The sequence below is a fragment of the Triticum urartu genome, chromosome 4A, assembly GCF_056163025.1.
Source record: "Triticum urartu cultivar PI428250 chromosome 4A, HENAU_Tu73, whole genome shotgun sequence".
NCBI classification, from domain to species: Eukaryota; Viridiplantae; Streptophyta; class Magnoliopsida; order Poales; family Poaceae; genus Triticum; species Triticum urartu.
In genome coordinates, this window is record NC_141876.1 from 563,235,244 (window position 1) to 563,248,404 (window position 13,161).

The 13,161-nt window shown below is 51.1% G+C and overlaps 3 protein-coding genes and 2 pseudogenes across 3 annotated transcripts; 4 read left to right on the forward strand and 1 right to left on the reverse strand.

Annotated features, from left to right (window-relative positions):
- The first annotated feature begins 259 nt into the window (after window positions 1-259).
- LOC147976635 (L-type lectin-domain containing receptor kinase IV.1 pseudogene) lies at window positions 260-1,339 on the forward strand (annotated as a pseudogene).
- A 466-nt stretch (window positions 1,340-1,805) lies between these two features.
- On the forward strand, window positions 1,806-2,875 carry LOC147976636 (uncharacterized). Its single transcript, XM_087520925.1, has 2 exons — window positions 1,806-2,711; window positions 2,789-2,875. The coding sequence occupies exons 1-2, from the start codon at window positions 1,806-1,808 to the stop codon at window positions 2,873-2,875; spliced, it is 993 nt and encodes a 330-aa protein (XP_087377051.1).
- Window positions 2,876-5,367: 2,492 nt separating this feature from the next.
- LOC147976637 (uncharacterized) lies at window positions 5,368-6,437 on the forward strand. The gene is made up of 2 exons (XM_087520926.1): window positions 5,368-6,273; window positions 6,351-6,437. Exons 1-2 carry the CDS (start codon window positions 5,368-5,370, stop codon window positions 6,435-6,437), a joined length of 993 nt encoding a protein of 330 aa, XP_087377052.1.
- A 2,598-nt stretch (window positions 6,438-9,035) lies between these two features.
- Window positions 9,036-9,878, forward strand: LOC125552831 (L-type lectin-domain containing receptor kinase SIT2 pseudogene; annotated as a pseudogene).
- A 488-nt stretch (window positions 9,879-10,366) lies between these two features.
- LOC125552829 (uncharacterized) lies at window positions 10,367-12,956 on the reverse strand. The gene is made up of 4 exons (XM_048716518.2): window positions 12,683-12,956; window positions 12,269-12,452; window positions 11,276-11,372; window positions 10,367-10,709 (listed from the first exon to the last, which is right to left on the reverse strand). Exons 1-4 carry the CDS (start codon window positions 12,919-12,921, stop codon window positions 10,453-10,455), a joined length of 777 nt encoding a protein of 258 aa, XP_048572475.2. The 5' UTR covers window positions 12,922-12,956; the 3' UTR covers window positions 10,367-10,452.
- Between the last annotated feature and the right edge of the window lie 205 nt (window positions 12,957-13,161).

Sequence of the window (13,161 nt, forward strand, 5' to 3'; positions counted from 1 at the left end):
GCTGAACCAGACGCGATTTTTACGTCTTTATTGGAGCGTCCGGAGCGGTGGTGCGCGTAAAAGACACTAATTTTTCAGCGCGGCACTTATATAGCGCGGCTGTTGGAGATGCTCTTGCCAATTCAAGAAGCAGCGATGGCGACCAACCAATCAAAGATGAAACCCAACACATTCTGCATATACATAACATATACTGCTATGTAGAAGAACTAAACCAAACCACACCACACCACACCAGAAGTTCCAGTGAGAAAAGAGAATGGCGGCATCCGGCGCTGCTCTGTGCCTCTCCGTTGTCCTGCTCCTCGTCGCCGTCTGCTGCCGCTCCGACGTCGACTTCATCTACCAGGGCTTCCAGCACGCGCCCAACCTGAGCCTGGACGGGTCGGCGTCGGTGCTGCGCGGGCGGCGCGCTCCAGCTCACCAACGGCAGCGAGCGCCTCGTCGGCCACGCCTTCTATGGCTCCCCCGTGGCCCTGGGCACGCTCGACAACCAGGGAGACCTCGCGGTCTCCTCCTTCAGCACGGCCTTCGTCTTCGACATCGTGACCATCGGGATCGGCGGCGGCTACGGCCTCGCCTTCGTGGTGGCCCCGTCCAGGGTGCTCCCCGGTGCGTCGCCCGAGATCTACCTCGGCGTACTCGGGCCGACCACCAACGGCAAGGCCTCCAACCACGTCTTCGCCGTCGAGTTCGACACGGTGACCGACCTGGAGATGAATGAGACCAACGGCAACCACGTCGGCGTCGACGTCAACAGCCTCGTGTCCAACGTGTCCGAGCAGGCCGCGTACTACGCCACCGGCGCCGACGGGGAGGACAGGAAGATGCCGGTGAAGCTGGAGAGCGCGCAGCAGATCCAGGCGTGGATAGACTACGACGGCGGTACCAGCCTGCTCAACGTGACCGTCGCCCCAGTGTCGTCCGTGGCTGAGCGGCCGCACCGGCCGCTCATATCGACAAAGCTTGATCTCCGGTCGGTCTTCAAGGAGAACATGTACGTCGGCTTCTCTTCGGCGACCGGGAAGCTCGCGAGCTCGCACTACATCCTGGCATGGAGTTTCCGGACCAATGGGCTCGCCCAGCCCATTGATCTCCGCCGGCTCCCAAGGTCCTCATCATCAAATTCGCCGCGGTGGCTTGTGCGGGAACGCTCACCTTGGTTGCCTCAGCGATGGTTACTGCGCTCTGGCTCCGGCGTAGGGCGGCGCTCGCCGACAAGCTGGAGGAGTGGGAGCTCGAACACCCCCAGAGGATTCCATACGTCGAGCTCTACAAGGCGACCAAGGGGTTCAAGGAGAGCGGGCTTCTCGGCTCGGGCGGTTTCGGCCACTGTTAGAGTTAAGCACGACTTAGTTTCCATATGTGTAGATGGACTAGGTTACTTGTACGTGTGTGTGTCCGAGTAGGACTAGTACAGGAGACCGGGTAGGTTTGCTTGATACTAGGCTAAATAGCTCCTATATAGTATATACGTACAAGCCCCCTGTAAACAATCAGACCGTACCGTGAGATCAATAAAGCAAAACACCAGGCTCGAGACGGGCCTGTGGCAATCATCCAAATACTTGTGTGCGTGCGTTTGTTTCCGGCCGGCTGGCTGCCGTGCACGTACGTGTGATTTTGGTGTTGCCTACGGAAAGATTGATCAGGAGCAGACTAGCTAGTACAAGCTAGCTTTGCACTACGGTGTGTATCGACGTAAAGCACTTCATCGAGATTGTCAGCAAAGTTTGTTCGTCATCGTCGTTCATCGTCGGTCGTATCGCCGTCGTCGGAAGTACTCGACGTCGGGACTGGCCCTCATGGAGTGTGGTCTCCGCGCCAACGAGCTATGGGACGCGGTGGATCCCGAAGGCGACGCGTTCAAGAAGGAGGGAGCCGAGCACCGGAAGGATCGGCAGGCGGCGTCGGCGATTTACTCGGTGATGCCGATGGATGTCCTCCAGCACCTAATCGCCAAAGCAACGGCGAAGGAGGTGTGGGATACGCTGAAACTCATGTTCGACGGACACACCCGTGTCAAGCAAGCCAATCTCCAAACTCTCCTAAGGAACTACGAGACTTTGGTCATGAGCGACGATGAGTCCGTGGATGCGTTCGCTTCATGGGTAGCTACTCTCGTCAATCGGATTCGTGCTCTTGGAGAAAACCTAACGGAGACCTCGGTTGTCCGGCGGTTCTTGCGCGCGGCCCCTCCCCGGTACCTGCAAATTGTCACGGCGATCGAGCAGTGTGTCGATCTTGCGACTCTCTCCATCGACGATCTCGTCGGACGGTACAAGGCTCACGACGAGCGGATGCGGTACAGTCTTGGGGACGGGAGGAACGACGAGCTTGTGATGCTCACGAAGATGCAGTGGGACGCTCTAGAAAAGCAAGGCGGATCCAGGAGCAGCAGCAAGAAGAAGGAGAAGCAGCGTTCGCTGAGAAAGAACTTCGCCGACTCAGACGCCGACTCGGAGGACGACTCGGAGGATGAGGCTGCACCACCACCAAGGAGAAAGTTTGACATCAAGAAAGTGAGGTGTTATAACTGTGGCCTCCTTGGTCACTTCAAGGCTAACTGCGAGGAAGCACCGAAGCAGAAGGCGCTCATTGCCCAGCAAGGAGATGATGGTGACATGATGTTGATGTGTAAACTGGTGGACAAGGAGGATCCAGACTCTCAAGCATTGACTAAAGAAATTGTCGAGCTTGCGGAAGAAAAAGTTTGCCATCATGATCGTGGTTCGGAAACCTGTGTCGAAGCTACAGATGCGGGGAATGATTCCGAAACTTATGTCAGTACTATGGACGTAAGTGCCAATTTTGCTGGAGCGGATGCGGCGATAGCTGCGTGTGCGTGGCCATGGAGAAGCAGTCTCTGTGCTGATCGGCGGGAGAAGAGGTATGTTGATGGCCAGAAAAGCGACACGAAAGTTTCGACTCCAGGCGAAGACGTGACATTAGAAGACCACAATGTGAGCCTTGACACGTGGCAAGTCGTGTCGCTAGTACCAACCAAGCAAGGTGCATACTTGGCGTCGGGCAACACTTCCAGACGCGTGAGTGTTGCGTCAGAGGATGGCCAAGAATTCACGGACGTGCCGGATGCTGCAGTGCATGTGGCCAGCGGAGGCCGCGTGCAGCGTGCCCAGCATCCAGAAGGAAGCAACGCTCGGCCAAGAGGAACGCCAAGAGGTGGAGCGGATGGGCTTGGCTCATCAGGTGAAACTCCACCAGGGTGCAACTCAGGTGTGGAAGCGGCCCAGCGTGGCCGAGAGAGAAAAGGAGGCCCATCGCCAGGGTGTGTCACTCCTGAATGCCTAGGAACGGGCAGTGCAAAATCGCCAGCAAACGCAGCGTTGATAGCCTCTGTGGAGGCAGCATGGGGTGAGCCAGCGGTTTTGTGTTTGGCTTCAACGTGTCCAAAGTCACAGGATGCAATGGAACGGTGTTTGCGTAACACTAAGGAGCCAGGAAGGCTAACTTCAGAATTCACGCATGGTGGCCATGTTAGCAGCACAAAGGTTGTTGCATGTGGAGATGAGTTAGCAGATTTGCATGCAGAAGAAAGGACACGTCCACCTACAACTGAACATCTACAGCCGGTGCTACACACATGTTCAGAGAAATATCTTCGGACGATTGATCTGGTAAAAGTGAAAGAGAGTGGACGACAGTGTTTAGCAAGTGCTAAGGAGCCAGCGGAATTCGAAGACGCAAATACAAAGGAGTATTGGCGTCAGGCTACGAAAGAGGAGTTGAGATCGATCCACGACAACAATGCATGGGAGCTTGTGAATCTTCCCAACAATAAAAAAGTCATGGATCTCAAGTGGGAATTTATGATCAAGAAAGATGCCGATGGGTCCATGAAGCACAAAGCGAGGCTAGTAGCCAAAGAGTACGTGCAAGAGGAAGGTGTGGACTTCGAAGAAGTGTTCGTTCCTATTGAAAAGATGGAATCGGTGAGACTATTCATCGCTCTCGCAGTTCAGGAATCATGGAAGATACACCACATGGATGTAAAATCCGTGTTTTTGAAAGGCGAGTTAGAAGGAGATGTGTATGTGAATCAGTCACCGGGATTCATCAAAGAGGGAGAGGAACACAAGGTACTGAAGTTACACAAAGTCTTGTACGGGCTACGGCAAGGCTCTCGGGCGTGGAACATCAAACTTGATCAGACGATGATTTCTCTTGGATTTGAGAAAGCCCCACTAGAGCATGTGATGTACAAGAGAGGTGAAGGAAGGGATCGTCTACTAGTTGGCATCTACGTCGACGACCTATTGATAACTGGAGCAGATGAAGAGGTGATTGCAAAGTTCAAGCTACAGATGAAAGAGCTTTTCAAGATGGATGATCTAGGTCTTTTAAGCTACTACCCCAAGATAGAGGTACATCAAAAGACGGAGAGGATCACACCATGCCATGAGGCATACACAAGGAAGGTACTTGAAAGCCGTGGCACGAAAGATTGCAATCCAGTTGACGCTTCAATGAAACCTCGTCTTGAGCTGAGCAAGAAGAGTAAAGCACCCGTAGTTAATGCAATAGAGTATATTGCAGCTATAACTGCGGCGTGTCAAGGTGTGTGGCTAGGGAAGCTACACGGTGATCTCATGGATCGAGATCCAGAACCAGCGGTGCTCAATGTTAACGGCGAGTCTACAACTTTTCCATGCGAGGATCCAATGCGGCATGATAGGAGCAAGCACATTGGTACGGTGTATCACTACATAAAGGACTGCGTAGAAGAAGGTAAGATGAAGGTCAACTACATTCGCACCGATGATCAGCTGGCAGATATGCTAACCAAGGCTTTGGACCGAGAGAAGTTCTTGGAGATACAAAGAAGGATCGGCGTCGGAGCTGTGACATGACGACGTCGTGTTTAGGGGGGTGATTGTTAGAGTTAAGCACGACTTAGTTTCCATATGTGTAGATGGACTAGGTTACTTGTACGTGTGTGTGTCCGAGTAGGACTAGTACAGGAGACCGGGTAGGTTTGCTTGATACTAGGCTAAACAGCTCCTATATAGTATATACGTACAAGCCCCCTGTAAACAATCAGACCGTACCGTGAGATCAATAAAGCAAAACACCAGGCTCGAGACGGGCCTGTGGCAATCATCCAAATACTTGTGTGCGTGCGTTTGTTTCCGGCCGGCTGGCTGCCGTGCACGTACGTGTGATTTTGGTGTTGCCTACGGAAAGATTGATCAGGAGCAGACTAGCTAGTACAAGCTAGCTTTGCACTACGGTGTGTATCGACGTAAAGCACTTCATCGAGATTGTCAGCAAAGTTTGTTCGTCATCGTCGTTCATCGTCGGTCGTATCGCCGTCGTCGGAAGTACTCGACGTCGGGACTGGCCCTCATGGAGTGTGGTCTCCGCGCCAACGAGCTATGGGACGCGGTGGATCCCGAAGGCGACGCGTTCAAGAAGGAGGGAGCCGAGCACCGGAAGGATCGGCAGGCGGCGTCGGCGATTTACTCGGTGATGCCGATGGATGTCCTCCAGCACCTAATCGCCAAAGCAACGGCGAAGGAGGTGTGGGATACGCTGAAACTCATGTTCGACGGACACACCCGTGTCAAGCAAGCCAATCTCCAAACTCTCCTAAGGAACTACGAGACTTTGGTCATGAGCGACGATGAGTCCGTGGATGCGTTCGCTTCATGGGTAGCTACTCTCGTCAATCGGATTCGTGCTCTTGGAGAAAACCTAACGGAGACCTCGGTTGTCCGGCGGTTCTTGCGCGCGGCCCCTCCCCGGTACCTGCAAATTGTCACGGCGATCGAGCAGTGTGTCGATCTTGCGACTCTCTCCATCGACGATCTCGTCGGACGGTACAAGGCTCACGACGAGCGGATGCGGTACAGTCTTGGGGACGGGAGGAACGACGAGCTTGTGATGCTCACGAAGATGCAGTGGGACGCTCTAGAAAAGCAAGGCGGATCCAGGAGCAGCAGCAAGAAGAAGGAGAAGCAGCGTTCGCTGAGAAAGAACTTCGCCGACTCAGACGCCGACTCGGAGGACGACTCGGAGGATGAGGCTGCACCACCACCAAGGAGAAAGTTTGACATCAAGAAAGTGAGGTGTTATAACTGTGGCCTCCTTGGTCACTTCAAGGCTAACTGCGAGGAAGCACCGAAGCAGAAGGCGCTCATTGCCCAGCAAGGAGATGATGGTGACATGATGTTGATGTGTAAACTGGTGGACAAGGAGGATCCAGACTCTCAAGCATTGACTAAAGAAATTGTCGAGCTTGCGGAAGAAAAAGTTTGCCATCATGATCGTGGTTCGGAAACCTGTGTCGAAGCTACAGATGCGGGGAATGATTCCGAAACTTATGTCAGTACTATGGACGTAAGTGCCAATTTTGCTGGAGCGGATGCGGCGATAGCTGCGTGTGCGTGGCCATGGAGAAGCAGTCTCTGTGCTGATCGGCGGGAGAAGAGGTATGTTGATGGCCAGAAAAGCGACACGAAAGTTTCGACTCCAGGCGAAGACGTGACATTAGAAGACCACAATGTGAGGCTTGACACGTGGCAAGTCGTGTCGCTAGTACCAACCAAGCAAGGTGCATACTTGGCGTCGGGCAACACTTCCAGACGCGTGAGTGTTGCGTCAGAGGATGGCCAAGAATTCACGGACGTGCCGGATGCTGCAGTGCATGTGGCCAGCGGAGGCCGCGTGCAGCGTGCCCAGCATCCAGAAGGAAGCAACGCTCGGCCAAGAGGAACGCCAAGAGGTGGAGCGGATGGGCTTGGCTCATCAGGTGAAACTCCACCAGGGTGCAACTCAGGTGTGGAAGCGGCCCAGCGTGGCCGAGAGAGAAAAGGAGGCCCATCGCCAGGGTGTGTCACTCCTGAATGCCTAGGAACGGGCAGTGCAAAATCGCCAGCAAACGCAGCGTTGATAGCCTCTGTGGAGGCAGCATGGGGTGAGCCAGCGGTTTTGTGTTTGGCTTCAACGTGTCCAAAGTCACAGGATGCAATGGAACGGTGTTTGCGTAACACTAAGGAGCCAGGAAGGCTAACTTCAGAATTCACGCATGGTGGCCATGTTAGCAGCACAAAGGTTGTTGCATGTGGAGATGAGTTAGCAGATTTGCATGCAGAAGAAAGGACACGTCCACCTACAACTGAACATCTACAGCCGATGCTACACACATGTTCAGAGAAATATCTTCGGACGATTGATCTGGTAAAAGTGAAAGAGAGTGGACGACAGTGTTTAGCAAGTGCTAAGGAGCCAGCGGAATTCGAAGACGCAAATACAAAGGAGTATTGGCGTCAGGCTACGAAAGAGGAGTTGAGATCGATCCACGACAACAATGCATGGGAGCTTGTGGATCTTCCCAACAATAAAAAAGTCATGGATCTCAAGTGGGAATTTATGATCAAGAAAGATGCCGATGGGTCCATGAAGCACAAAGCGAGGCTAGTAGCCAAAGAGTACGTGCAAGAGGAAGGTGTGGACTTCGAAGAAGTGTTCGTTCCTATTGAAAAGATGGAATCGGTGAGACTATTCATCGCTCTCGCAGTTCAGGAATCATGGAAGATACACCACATGGATGTAAAATCCGTGTTTTTGAAAGGCGAGTTAGAAGGAGATGTGTATGTGAATCAGTCACCGGGATTCATCAAAGAGGGAGAGGAACACAAGGTACTGAAGTTACACAAAGTCTTGTACGGGCTACGGCAAGGCTCTCGGGCGTGGAACATCAAACTTGATCAGACGATGATTTCTCTTGGATTTGAGAAAGCCCCACTAGAGCATGTGATGTACAAGAGAGGTGAAGGAAGGGATCGTCTACTAGTTGGCATCTACGTCGACGACCTATTGATAACTGGAGCAGATGAAGAGGTGATTGCAAAGTTCAAGCTACAGATGAAAGAGCTTTTCAAGATGGATGATCTAGGTCTTTTAAGCTACTACCCCAAGATAGAGGTACATCAAAAGACGGAGAGGATCACACCATGCCATGAGGCATACACAAGGAAGGTACTTGAAAGCCGTGGCACGCAAGATTGCAATCCAGTTGACGCTTCAATGAAACCTCGTCTTGAGCTGAGCAAGAAGAGTAAAGCACCCGTAGTTAATGCAATAGAGTATATTGCAGCTATAACTGCGGCGTGTCAAGGTGTGTGGCTAGGGAAGCTACACGGTGATCTCATGGATCGAGATCCAGAACCAGCGGTGCTCAATGTTAACGGCGAGTCTACAACTTTTCCATGCGAGGATCCAATGCGGCATGATAGGAGCAAGCACATTGGTACGGTGTATCACTACATAAAGGACTGCGTAGAAGAAGGTAAGATGAAGGTCAACTACATTCGCACCGATGATCAGCTGGCAGATATGCTAACCAAGGCTTTGGACCGAGAGAAGTTCTTGGAGATACAAAGAAGGATCGGCGTCGGAGCTGTGACATGACGACGTCGTGTTTAGGGGGGTGATTGTTAGAGTTAAGCACGACTTAGTTTCCATATGTGTAGATGGACTAGGTTACTTGTACGTGTGTGTGTCCGAATAGGACTAGTACAGGAGACCGGGTAGGTTTGCTTGATACTAGGCTAAATAGCTCCTATATAGTATATACGTACAAGCCCCCTGTAAACAATCAGACCGTACCGTGAGATCAATAAAGCAAAACACCAGGCTCGAGACGGGCCTGTGGCAATCATCCAAATACTTGTGTGCGTGCGTTTGTTTCCGGCCGGCTGGCTGCCGTGCACGTACGTGTGATTTTGGTGTTGCCTACGGAAAGATTGATCAGGAGCAGACTAGCTAGTACAAGCTAGCTTTGCACTACGGTGTGTATCGACGTAAAGCACTTCATCGAGATTGTCAGCAAAGTTTGTTCGTCATCGTCGTTCATCGTCGGTCGTATCGCCGTCGTCGGAAGTACTCGACGTCGGGACTGGCCCAACAGCCACGTGTACAAAGGCGTGCTCGGACGCCGTCGGTCCGGCTCCGGGTCCGGGTCCGGCGAGGAGGTGGCCATCAAGCGGATCTCCAGCGGCACCAAGCAAGGGATGAGGGAGTTCGTGGCGGAGGTCTCGAGCCTGGGGCGGATGCGGCACCGCAACCTGGTGGAGCTGCGCGGGTGGTGCAAGCACGGCCAGGACCTGCTCCTCGTCTACGACTTCATGCCCAACGGCAGCCTCGACGCGCACCTGTTCGGCGGGGGCAACAAGGTGCTCGCGTGGGCGCAGCGGCTCAACGCCATCCGGGGCGTGGCGCGCGGCCTGCTGTACCTGCACGAGGAGTGGGAGCACGTGGTGGTGCACCGCGACGTGAAGGCCAACAACGTGCTGCTCGGCGCCGACATGGCCGCGCGGCTCGGCGACTTCGGCCTGGCGCGCCTCTACGAGCACGGCGCGGCCCCGGGCACCACGCGCGTGCCCGGCACCCTGGGGTACATGGCCCCGGAGCTCACCGTGACCAGCCGCGCCACCACGGCCACCGACGTCTTCTCCTTCGGCGCGCTGCTGCTCGAGGTCGCGTGCGGCCGCCGGCCCGTCGAGCCGGGCGAGGCGGCGGACGTGGTCCTGGTGCGGTGGGTCCGGGACTGCGGGCTGGACGGCAACCTGCTGCGCGCCGTGGATCCGAGGCTGGACGGGTGCTACGACGCCGGGGAGGCGAAGCTGGTGCTGTGGCTCGGCATGGTGTGCAGCCAGGGCCGGCCTGAGGCCAGGCCCAGCATGAGGCAGGTCTGCCAGTTTCTCGACCGCGAGGAGGTGCTGCCGGAGGACGCCGTGCTCGTGTTCTCGGATCCCGACTCGTCCGTGATCCCTGGGTCGTCCGTGCTCTCGTCCATGACCTGGTCCTCCTCCGGTGGCACCATGTCCGTCGGCTCGCTGCATGGCGGTCGGTGAGCTGCGGGGTACTAGAAGGTTAACTGACTGGTCTAGATGTATCGCGCATGTGCAATTCGCCAGGGATGCCCACTTGTTCTCTGTGCACGAGTAAGAGTAGAATGCATTGGAGGTCATAAACCTACACCGTGTGTGTTAACTATGAAAAGAGAATGTACATCCACATCCTAGGTTTGGTATGTCTGTATGGGGCGATGGCTGATGCCACATAGGCAATATTTTACAAAACCCTCTCAAGTGTAAATTAGCCTCTCTTTTTTTTAGGATCAAGTGTAAATTAGCCATTATAATTTCGTGGTTCTCTCCTTATTTGTATTATTACCGGGCCAATCCTTTACGCCTTTACTATAGTTCGGGATAAATCAAATAGGCACACTGGGCCTATTCATACATGACAAGTGGTGAAAAATTAGCCCCACAATGCTAACGACAGTGAGTTAGACCAACAACAACAACAAAAAAGTCTTTCAGTTCCAAACAGGGTGAAGTATCTAAACTCTGCACTTTGGATCTGTAATAACTTCATTTCAGTGTTTTGTTAAACTTCATCTACATGAAGAGAAAACGTGTACTATCAATCGACGGGGAAACCAAGAAATTGGTTGATCAGTGCCACAACTGGCTTCGCCTCTCCTGGCACGTAAGGCTGGAGCGCATTCAGATCCATCGCCTCGACAGTCTCTCGCAGCGTTTGTGGATGGGCACACAAAAGGTGATTCCTCTCGGCCAGTTCCTCTGCTAGCTCGCTTTGGTGATTGTCCATCAGATCTTCATTCACAACGACGATAAGAGGCTTGCCCAATCGCAGCGTCTCAAATATGCTGCCAGAACCTGTCAGCAATAAGTTAAACAAACAACAGTTTGGAATGCCTTTTCCAACCATTGATGTCGCTAAAATGCAACACCGACAGCATATTATTTTCCATAACCCTCTTACTCTAAAATATAGCAAGTTCTCCAACAACAAAGTCGAACGGGCTACATACAGGTGCAACAACAACAAAGTCCTGATTCCATGATCAGTAACAACGACGCCAATTCAGCAGGTACCTTTGTCCACCTTCTACAAAATTCACAGGAACTGACCACCTAGTAATGGACATATTTCGAAATGCTAGAGTCTGTAGTACTTATTTCCTTATTGCCAAAAAGTTATTTGAAGTTAAAATTACAAATCCATAAACAATGACAGGAGAATCAAAATCTGTAGCATAAATTTCTACAGGTTTAAGTATTGTGACAATATCAGTGTGGAAGAGGTTTGCTTAGGGCAAATATTGTTACAACAACCAACATACATAGGCCAAAGGATTCACCATAAAAAAAATCTGCTTCAAGTACTGTTCCATTATAGTTCTCTCAAGAAAATAAATCTATTATTCAGATTTGATCATCACCTGCATGACTGATGACTAAGGATGCTTCTCGTATGTTGTCAGCTATGCTTGGTAAAAAGGTGAAATGCTCAACTTGAAGATTTGAATTCCCCGAGGCCTATATTCAAGAAGAAAAGGCTAAATCCATGCTATTAATCGTTAAACACAAACCACAATCGTTGATCATGGTACAGTGAAGCAGAAGATATTAGATAGTACGTAAGAACTAGGACTTAAGTAGGCCTTCTGGTCTGTCAATTATTTTAAGTATATAAGGTGCAGCTCTTATTTAGAAACCAAATTATATGCTCTATCTTGGACATAACAAAGTGGTGCAATATGGAAATGAAGTGTATATCCACAAGAATCAATTAACATATAAGCGAGTTAGTTCCCCATTTTTCCATCAGATCATTGTCCGGTTCATTTCCACCTTATAATGCATAAAAGCCTAACTGTAACCAAATTCTGGATTTCGGCCTATAATACTTTATATAGAAGGCACCAGTTCGCCAGACTTCAGATATCATAGTTAGCACACAAAAAATGTAAAACAGTGTGAACTTGCCTGAAGTGCGGACAATCAAATTTTTTACCCTGACGCTGCATATGTTCCTTTTTTTTGCCACCTATCCTGTTTGACTTTATCCTATATTTTGCAAGTTTGACATTTTTTTCATGCGATAGTATGGTATATGCATCAAAAGAAGTAGATTATAGCATTAAAAGTATCAGCACCTATAAGGATGTCACAATTTGTCACAGAAACATCTTCATGCAATTTCTTTCCACAGGCAATGAACAATCTACCACCTAGATGTCAAATCAGCAGCTATAGATCTCAGTTGATCAGATACTATGTCCATTTCAGGATTGATAAGCGCCATTAAAAATCCATTACTCCTTGAAGTAGTAAACCTGACGAGATTGCAAAACATTATTTGACTTCCCCTTCTTTCCTACTAAGAACACTATGGGTTTGCAATTTTGATAACATAAGGAGACAGATATTACCTTGGATGGCGTGTATGTTCCTCGGCCCATTTGAATCCGAAGGTCTGTGTAACCTTTCTGCAGTAGTGCTTGTTTGACTTCCTCGGAATCTACCACTTTGACAAGAGCATCAAAACATGTCGTCCCTACTGTGACAAACACCATTCGCCTTTCTCTATCTCCAATCTCTTCTGAAGAGTAAGCTCTGTAGAAAAACATGACAAAATGACATCTGGCTCGATATAGCACACAATGATATAATTCATGCCATCATCACCCATATTCCTCAACTCAGTTTTCTACTTCTTTCTATTTTTTCTACAAAACGCATCAAATTGAGTTCCATCAACACATTACACATACACACAGTACACAGTTCCATTAGGTGCATACACACTGTGACGCTATTGGCAGAAAAAAAAACGATAAAATTACCGAGTGCAGCGCGACGGCCCGGGAGTAGGACGGCGACGCGGATTTGTGGGCGGCTGGGCGCAGCGGAGGCAGGGCCCGGCGGCCGGCGGTGGAATCCGGGACTGTGTAGAGACCTCAGCCCAGGGCGGACAGCACCGCGGTGGCGGTAGCCAGCAGGCGGCAGCAGCACGGTGGCCGGAGCGCGCAGGACGGCGGGGGGTCGGGAGCGCGCGGGGCGGCGGCGGACTGCAGGAGCTCATCAGTTAGGTCGTGCGGTCGTAGTTGGCAGATCCTATTCGCCGAAAATGGATTATTTTGTTTTCTTTTTCTTTTTTCTGCCTTTTCTCCTTATATTTTTTTACTTTCTTCCTAAATTCGAAAAAATGTAGTATTCCAAATTTGTTTAAATTTTCAGAAAATGATCGAAACTCCAAACCTGTTCATGTTTTCAGAAATTTGTCACATTTTCCAAATTTGTTCACGTTTTCATAAATTGGTCA

What these genes read in the sequence shown, in the direction of transcription:
- LOC147976636 (XM_087520925.1), top strand. Translation starts at nt 1,806, where the DNA reads ATGGAGTGTGGTCTCCGCGCCAACGAGCTATGGGACGCGGTGGATCCC. An exon ending in TCGAGCTTGCGGAAGAAAAA is followed by an intron (nt 2,712 to 2,788) that starts GTTTGCCATCAT and finishes AACTTATGTCAG; the next exon opens with TACTATGGACGTAAGTGCCA.
- LOC125552829 (XM_048716518.2), bottom strand. Translation starts at nt 12,921, where the DNA reads ATGAGCTCCTGCAGTCCGCCGCCGCCCCGCGCGCTCCCGACCCCCCGC. An exon ending in GGGCCGTCGCGCTGCACTCG is followed by an intron (nt 12,453 to 12,682) that starts GTAATTTTATCG and finishes GTTTTTCTACAG; the next exon opens with AGCTTACTCTTCAGAAGAGA. An exon ending in GAACATACACGCCATCCAAG is followed by an intron (nt 11,373 to 12,268) that starts GTAATATCTGTC and finishes TCTTGAATATAG; the next exon opens with GCCTCGGGGAATTCAAATCT.
- LOC147976637 (XM_087520926.1), top strand. Translation starts at nt 5,368, where the DNA reads ATGGAGTGTGGTCTCCGCGCCAACGAGCTATGGGACGCGGTGGATCCC. An exon ending in TCGAGCTTGCGGAAGAAAAA is followed by an intron (nt 6,274 to 6,350) that starts GTTTGCCATCAT and finishes AACTTATGTCAG; the next exon opens with TACTATGGACGTAAGTGCCA.